General features: G+C 37.8%; 1 protein-coding gene across 1 annotated transcript in view; it reads left to right on the top strand.

Annotated features, from left to right (window-relative positions):
- The window catches only part of LOC113229210, a 9531-nt gene extending 739 nt beyond the window's left edge, over positions 1-8792 (top strand). Inside the window, exons 2-4 of the mRNA XM_026462731.1 lie at positions 843-1016; positions 5428-6537; positions 8165-8792. Of these exons, the coding sequence (XP_026318516.1) occupies positions 844-1016; positions 5428-6537; positions 8165-8792 (1911 nt within the window). The 5' untranslated portion in view covers position 843. The remainder of the gene's footprint in view (positions 1-842; positions 1017-5427; positions 6538-8164) is intronic.
- The last annotated feature ends 589 nt before the right edge of the window (positions 8793-9381 follow it).

Genomic DNA, 9381 nt, shown 5'->3' on the forward strand with positions numbered 1-9381 from the left:
TTAGAGTATGTTATTTGTTGTCAGGGTATTTTTTTAAATTTTGTTTTTAATAAGGCATGTAACACTTCAATGTCGATGTCAGCCTTGTGATGTCAATTCCTAAGGCTTATTCTACACTATCTGGGGATATCGCCTCATAGTGAGTGGGAAGAATTCACACAAAAAATGTTTGTTTAGTAGCAGTAGGTCCAGGGTAGTACTGCCCCCTTACCTATTTCTGCCGCCAAGTAGTAATATCCGCATTACTGTGTTCCGGTTTTGAAGGGTAAGGGTGCTGGTGAAGTTACAAGCACATGGGAATTGTCAACTTATGTCTCAGGGTGACGGGCGCAGTGGCAGTGCCCCTCAAATCTTTGCGATTTAAAGCTTTGAGTGGCACTGCAACTGTTATGGACAGGCGTGTAGCTTACCATCAGGCGCACGACTTGTTAGTCCCGTCACTTGATATTATAAAAAAAAAAAGAGTTTAAGCCCTTTTCACCAATCACCAATGGGTTACTTAGAAACCCGCAACCTGCCGTACATCCAAACGAAATGTCTCTTACGCCCTTTCTATAAAACACCGACGATATATCTTCGTGTTTGTTACAAAAGTGACATAGTGGAGATTCTGCTCTGTTTATTAGGCGATAAAGGTAATTTTTAGGTTAGTTTTCTCTGCCTAATTGTATGGCAATTTCTAGTGTATTTCTAGAAAGTGTGCTGTTCTCGGGGGCTATTTCAATTGTAATTTGATCATCCAGCAGGTCCTGGTATTAATTCTCACTTGACCTGTAATTTCTGATATTGGAATTGATTTTTCCTGAATTTTTTGAAAAATTAATAATATTTTTTGTTTCCAGAATGCCACGGAAAAAACGCTATTATTCATCAAGTTCCGACGATGATGATGTGCCTCTAAAAGTGATAAAACAAGATTTAGACCAAGAACAAGAAGAAACTGAAAAGAAAAACTATGATTTATACAAGACAATTAAGGAAAAGTGCGAGTTTTGTGATGAAATCTTTCATAGTAGGTATGTTTAAAGTAGCTGAGGTAATTAATCTCTGCACCGCCATTGCTTAGAGCGTAGTGCTTGCTGTAAAAATGTTTGACCTCATGGACCTATTACACAAAAGAAGTCTCCACTTAAGACTAAATAATTGAGCATTAATGCGTTTCATATTTGTAATATACCGACCATATAAAAGTCAGTAGTTCAATTGTCCCGCTTTTCAGAAACTGACGTCTTAAAGGGTAAGTATACATATGTAATAAATTAAATATCCATGAGTAGCTATTCAAACGTTATTTATTCATTTTTATTTTTATCTCTAAGTGCACAAACATTATATATATATAATAATATAAATATAATAATATAATATAAATATAATAAAATAATATAAACATTATATAATATATATAACTGCCTCCGTGGCCGAACGGTTACCATGCCGGACTGCCACGCAGAGGCCCCAGGTTCGATTCCCGGGCAGGGAGAAATAGTTGTTTGGCCTACAATTATTTCTCTCGTGAGTTTGGGTGTAATTTGTGGTTGTCTATGTGTGTGTCCATGGCACCCGCGACACAGGGTTTCCCTAGTGCGGGGCTATGTTGAGTGTGTGCGTTATCTATTATCTATCTATCTATATGGTCTTTACCACAGAACACTATGTCTTGACTCAAATTGTCGAAAAACCGGAACAGAATGCCAGCCCGCGCCACTTAATATCTTTTTATATTCTACGTTATAGATGGCTCCTCAATCGCCATACGCGTGAAACATCTTTCCCGTTTCTCGGCTTCAGCTACAATCTTTTACGTAAATTTAAACCAATCATTTCAAGATCAATCGAACTCCACAATTACAATTGCGAATTAACATGACAGTAAAATGTTCTTTAACGAAACTTAACAATTTAACGGTACGCAATCGAATATATTTATGGAATCCATTATTGAAGAACATTATCAACTAAAGAACTTTTTATTATAATTCGGTGCTGTTGCGAACGCAACTGATTTTGTAGTAAAATTTAATATAACTTTCAAAGCTGGCACCACTTTGTAGTTTATTGGATTTAGACTAGACTGTGATACCTGTGTACCTGGTTCAAATATTCTCAATGTAGATGTTGAAGGACGACAAAAGATACTTAATTTATAGGTATACATACACTGAACCATGATTAAAACGTTCATAACACTACATTGTGCTATGACGAGGAACCGTAGAGGTGTACCTCGTATGTCGCGTACAAACCCCCAGCACATCTCGCCTATGTACTGGGGCGGAACACCTTGAGAGGTGCCCCGAGTGGACCTCCAGCCTCCCCTTTAGTCCAATCTCTGCCCAACAGGTTTCAAACTTCGATAGCCATTAATCGCGGTGCAAGCGTACATGCCAGCTAATACCGACCCGATTGATGCCAACGATAGGCACCCACAGTCATAAGCGTCAATGAGGCTAGCCTACTGCGGGTCGAGTCAGCACGTGGCAAAATTGATAGTCATAGAACATGTTTCGTAACAATATTAAACTCGTCAATTTACTCAGTTGTGTGTCTTTCCACCGTGTCTATGCAAGCGTAAAGTTAAACATTATATTGAGGAACTTACCAGTTGTTTGTCTCTTAGGGTACATTCACTTACACAGCCATATCTTTAGTTTTAACCAAACTGAAGTCCATTCGGTTCCCGCCATTGCCGTTGACGTTACTGCCGTCTCGATAGTGTCAAAATAAAAAGTTAGCAAAGGCAACGCAGTGTTACCACAATACAAAAATTGGGTGAAGTTCGTTTACTCACCAAATGATTGATTATCGCGTGATTCGCGACAAAAGCATTAACTAAACGCTCGTCAAGGGCACATTACGTAGGCGCCTTTTTTGAACCAATCAACTAACACCACATACATGTTATTTCACCCCTACCACAATTTAACGAACTTTTCGTTTGAACTCAAAAAGGTCAAAAAGCACGTTCAATTTTGAATTGTACTTTAAGAAACCACCACTTCTCCCGTAAACCAGCAACCTATTGCCAATATATTACAGTCAACTTAAATCGTCTTTTAATTTTACGAGCTCGTCGGCATCCTCATCATCAACTTGGGTCTGGCGGCTACATATGTGCCCTTGACGAGCGTTTAGTTAATGCTTTGAAAGTTATATTAAATTTTACTACAAATTCAGTTGCGTTGGCAACAAGTACAAAATCCCAAGAGTTATTGATTAATAAAATACAAAATTATTAACCGTAATACGTTTTTGAACAAATTATATTTTTTTTAAACACCTTTAACCTAAAATAATGACAGGTTAATATTCTTAGTTTCCGATAAAGATGGCTCCACTATCGCCATGCGCGCGACAACATATTTCCTGTTTCTCGATTTCAGCTACAATCTTTAACATAATTTTAAACTAACAATTTAAGATCAATAACATACGAAAATTACAATTGCAAATTAACATGACGGTAAATGTTCAGTAATGAAAGTTAACAATAAAGCAGTACGCAATCAAAGATTTTTTATAAAATCTGATAATGAAGGTTATCAAGAAAGAACTTATTATAATTCGGTACAAAACCCAAGAGTTATTGTATTTTAATACTATTTAATATATCATTAAAATATAAAAGTTAATAATACGCACGTTTTTACACAAATCATGACACATATAATAATATAAATAATAGTGTATAATAAAGTTTGCGGGTATTGTTGAGTGGTACATATGGGTGAAAGTCACCACAATGCGAATGTTAATTGATTAGTGGAGAAAGTACAAACTCAACGTCTGTCGACCTTCATGAAGGACGTTCAGTTCTTGCTCTTCTCGGGATCGGGATCGGAAATTAAACGCTTGTTCAACTGCTTACTGACTGACTACTGACTACGTTTGTTGCTCGAAATGTTCCTATTTAAGTACAACTATTGGTCTCTCAACTAGTAACGATCTTAGAGCGACGGCGGGTCAGCGCGGTGTGCGGGGTGCTGTGGCGGTGATTCCTTTCGATGCGGTGTGCGGGGTGCGGGGAACGAAGACGCGCTCTCGTTCGCTGTCCGTAACAAGTAGATATACAAAATTATGATAATAGTGAACTGATTATACATCCAATGTAGAGGTTGTTTCCTCCAAGGAGAGGGCTTAGACCATAGTTAGCCGCTGGTTGAATGTGGGGTGGAGACTTCACACATTTTCTAAGGGATTAATCATTCTTCAACATGCAGGCTCCATGAGACCTTTTATGAAGGAAAAGACCAGTTAGGGTGAGGTGTTGAAACTAAACACGAAGACTTCAGCAGACCCATGAGGATGCTAAGATTGCTGGAGGAGCTTGGATCGCACGAGTAGGACCCTGCAGCCATCACACTCCAAATAGGCGCCTGGGCATCGAGTTTCGGACACCAGCACTTACACTTTACCATACCATTGCCATTAAACATTCGCAGGATCCGAACCGTAATCATAAAAAGACCATCTTTCTTTTTTCTTTCTAGCTGTTCTCAACCACATCGGTGTAGACCTCCTTCAGTTTCTGCCATTTCTGTCAGTTCTGTGTCACCTGTATCCAATTAAACCCCGCCACTTTCTTTGTGTGATCCTTCCTACGCATGTGCGATCTCCCTCGGGCGATTTTCTCGTCAAGGTCGCCATTCGAGGACCGCCTTACGCCAGGAGCCATGCTTTCGAGTAAGGGTTACGTTGTCCACCGCCAATCAATAAATACCATGACTATTATAAATTCAGGCAGTCACCACAGTTGTTTATTCGAAATGGGCTTGAGCTGGTCAGAAAAAGCTTTATATAACAACTACTCACTACTCGCCGTCACTCGCGACCACTCGTCTCACTTCGAAGCGGTGTCGGGTTTTCTGTACAAATTAAAGGCGCTCGGTTGGCGTCTGTCGCTGTAATACGTGCAAAAGGCCGTTCAGTAAAAATCAAGATATTTTCAAATTTTGGAGTTCTATCAGAATGAACCTGTTATTTGGAACCCCACCGACGTTCTTCTATGTTCATCTTTCCTTGTCCTATTTTTGTAAATACTCAGCATCCACCACTTTCTTTTTTGTCTTTTCTTTTTTACAATTGTATTGCGGTATACACTAACGTAATAATTATAGGCGCTCATTAAATAAGCAGCAGCAGCTGCATTAACTTCTACGTTGGCGTCGTCATATTGTTTCAGTGCACAATGGAAATGACAGCGGCTAACGTGTGGGCAGCTCCACAAATTTCGTCTAATCAATTTCGTTCGTTCAATACATGTTGGCCGAGCTTAGGCCTACGCTCGCGTTGGCCTAGGCTCGGCCAACATGTATTGCGGGCTTAAAACTATGATGGTTCCCTCAATTAATTAAAAAAATGAAGTATAAGATATGTTGTGTAAGTGTAATTATAATTATGTATTAAAAAAAATTGTTTTCTTTACAGGTACCAAATACTAGTACACAACGCACGTCACATTATAATACCCCTAATAAACCACGAAGTCTGTAAATGCTATAAATGCCACCAGCACTTTCTATCTAAAAAACATCTGTTAGAACATAAAGAAACTTATCATGCAATAAAGATACAACATGTAGAAAGCAAACATAAGAATAGTATGTCTGTAGAAAACCAAAATGAAAATAAGCATCACAATCCTAATGAGAATAACGATTATAAGAAACCTGATCCTCGAAATAGTGAATCTCAAATACCTAGTCAAAATAACAGTGTTGAGAAAGTCGATCAGTATAAAGTTTCTCAGACACCTGATTGGAAGTATAACAACAATGAGGAACAAAATGATCAGAACTTGATTAACATGGAAGAAAATGAAGACATTATAGACATCTCAGACTCGAGTAACGACTCTAAATCAAAATCTACACTTTCAAAAATTAATAAAACTGAGATATTAAATTCTATGTTCACCAAAGAACCGTTAGTAACATGTGATGTTATAGTCAATGAACTTCTTAGACGTGCTCGTGTCAAAAACACCATAGAAAAACAACCTGTTGTTCTAGTTGAAGATACGCTTTCCAGGTTACTGTATCAGGAAACATATGTTGAGGAGAAAACATTTGTTGAACATGATGACAGTTTAGCAGAAATTATAAAAATAAACTATAATAAAGATTCCGTTCAGGAGATAACGCAAGAAAATGAATTGAAAAACTTCAACGATTTTGAAATAGCTACCATTAAAAAGGTACAGGAAGATAAATTCGAAAATGTTGCCAAAATCAAACTATTCCACATGCAAGATTCAAATTCTGAGATAAGAAAGGAAAATATAAGAAATAAACTAATTTTTGAAGATGACGAAGACGTCGAAGAAGATCTTATAAGTTTTGACAACTTCGAATATAATTTAACACATCTACCTGGAGCAGATAGGCATACAGGTGTGAAAGAGACGGAACTATATCTAGGGAAGATGCTCGTGGGTACCAGGGCACCAGAAACTTCCACTCCTAGTGTGCATTATGACGAATTAATAGAAGACAAAATGTGTGTTTGTCAACGTTGCGGAATGACTAGTTCCAATAGGTAAGAAATATGCTAGAAATAAATAAATGGTTTATATGATAACATAATACTTTGACATCCAGGGTAATGAGGCAGCGGATGATTTAGCAAGATCTAGTGTTAGGTAGGTCTCTGTTGGTTCTGAAACCTTTATAGGGATAGCACATAGTCTGGCAAAGCTCACTCTGCTGAACCAGAGCACACACGCCTCCATAGACAAGCAGATACAAAGCTAAAGTCTGGAACATTCAAAAGCACTGTAGACAAACTCTGGTACTGGACAGGAATTCATTTGTTTGGAACACCAACAGATTACACATAAAAATTAAGATAAAAAGACAATATTGGGGAAGGAACAAGTGTAAGCCAATTTACAGGTAGCCACATCACATATACCCAGATACAATGAAATTATAATAATACTAAAATAAAGACTTTGAATATTATCAAATTCAAATTATTCATTAATACACGAAATTTAAGGTACATAATTGATTGATGTCAATATGTCAGTACAATTGTATTAATTTATAATAAATGTTTTGTGAAAGATAAAAAAAACAACGAAAACAAAACATTAAGCTGTAAGAACGCGCAACTTACATTTAAATTTGTAGAAATAATCATTATGTGTTAAAAGAACGGCACATTCAGGAATTGCATCATCATCAAAAAATATACTGTATATTTATCATCCTACTATAATGAAATTCTTACTGGGTAGATTAAAAAAAAAAAATTAGACACATACGTTGCTCTGATCCCAAAGTAGATAAAGCACTAGTGTTATGGACATCGGAAACAACGACGGTACCACAAACACCCAGACCAATATAGAAACGTTAGTTTTTCTACACTGACCCGGCCGGATATCGAAACCAGGACCTCGGATATGGCGGCACCATGCAAACCGGTATGCACCGAGTATATTATATAACCAGAAATGTAACTTGAGCTTTGCTTTAATGGACAAACATTGAAAAATTACATATTTAATATTTAATTACCGATATAATGTGGTTCCGTTTGTTTTGCAATTAGATGATTGCTGTTTTTCCCACACCACCGAATGGAATAGCCATAGTTAAACACTCTGTACCATTAATGGCACTGTCTAATGGTACTACAGTGAACAAAGGCCTTCAGCGGCTTAGGTTCTTGGGAACTGGAGAGACGTAGTTTCTCGGCGTCGGGAAGTACGCGTGGCTTATAGTTCAGCCACCGATGAGGAAATTCGCTAGTGGACTTTAGAGTCGACGCCTTAGTGGTGGCAACCGTATATGTACTGCGTAATGGAAAGCGAGCGTGCCTACAGCTACGGTACCTATCTGGAAAATAGGGCGGGTACTGTAGGCACTAGCCTTTCCAGAATTGAATGAAGTCAAGTGACAGAGGTCTGTGACAACCCTGGCTGATCTGGGGTCAGAGTCTGAACTTGTAAGGTGTGTAATCTGTGCCCGCACAGGTTCTCGTATACCCTAAGAGTCAGGAGGGTCACTATGATCAAAACTAATGTAGAAGATATGGGGCAGCTGCTTCTAATTTCACATAGCACCAATATGTCTTAAATTCCAGTCCAGTTCGACTCATCTACTTATTAAAGTTTTTCTTGAGTTGAAATTAATTTGTATGTTGTTTATTTTTCCAGGTTCAAATCAATCCAACATGAACTAATACACATGAAGTTCACACAACATCTCCCACCACTCTGCCCTCATTGTGACCGCTACATCGACGGTAACAACCACAGCCTGAAACATATTGGTGAAAAACACTTATTGAACGAAAGGAAGACTTCGCACTTGTCAAAATGCAGCACCTGTGGCCTCAGATACTACAATTGGTACCGCCATAAAATCAATTACCACTTCATATACATATGTTCGGTTTGTGGCAAAAGATTCGTAACAGAAAGCGAACGTATCAAGCATACAGACGTTCATAATATGGAAAGTTCGAATATTACTGGAAAATATGAAGACGTGAAGTTAGTCAAGGTGTGTGAAGTGTGTTTTTTGTTTTTCAAAAGCAATCAGAAACATAAATATGTGTACTTAAGAGAACATAGTGAAGTCGGGAAGAAACAGAAGTGTGACCGCTGTGAGAAGTTGTTCTTTAACATTAAGCTGGTTAAGCTTACAATTTCGAGGAACATTGAACCGGAGTATACGAAAAAGAAAAAGACAATTTCAAATGAAGAAAGATTGAGGCATATACAACTGCGGCTGAAAAAGATGAATAAATTGAGTAGGTTCTATGATGTTGTTTTATTTTAGATTCAAATCCTTGTCAAGCTGGAAGCATGTCTGCTGGAGACAGTTGTCGGTATATTTACTGAAGTATAGAGACAGCAAAACTATTACATAAGTAGACTCGGGACACTGAAGCGCACTCAAACGACTATGCTGCCGTCATAACGCGGTTAAATAGTTTTTTGATATATCATAAAAAGCCATAACCTAGTTTTAGAATATTGAAATTGTTTAATGATAATAGGGGTTAAAGTATGAAATTGCCGATTTGTACTGAAAATCTAAATTGTTTATTTTTTAAATTTTTAACAAATTTATTTGATCAAAATAGTTGCCATTATTATCTATACATTGCTGCCATCTAATGGGAAGGTTATTAATGCCTTTGCGATAGAACTCCGACGATCTAGACTGCACAAACTGTGTGAAAGCATTTTGTACTGCCTCCTGGGAAGAAAATTTCTTGTCACGTAGATAATTGTCCAAATCACGAAAAAAATGGTAGTCCGTTGGAGCAAGGTCTGGTGAATACGGAGGATGACGAATGGTTTCTAACTGCAGTTCCTGAAGGGTCAAAATGGTTTCTCGTGCTGTGTGAGGTCTCGCGTTGTCG

The sequence above is a fragment of the Hyposmocoma kahamanoa genome, unplaced genomic scaffold, assembly GCF_003589595.1.
Source record: "Hyposmocoma kahamanoa isolate Upper Pololo Valley unplaced genomic scaffold, ASM358959v1 289, whole genome shotgun sequence".
Taxonomy (NCBI): Eukaryota; Metazoa; Arthropoda; class Insecta; order Lepidoptera; family Cosmopterigidae; genus Hyposmocoma; species Hyposmocoma kahamanoa.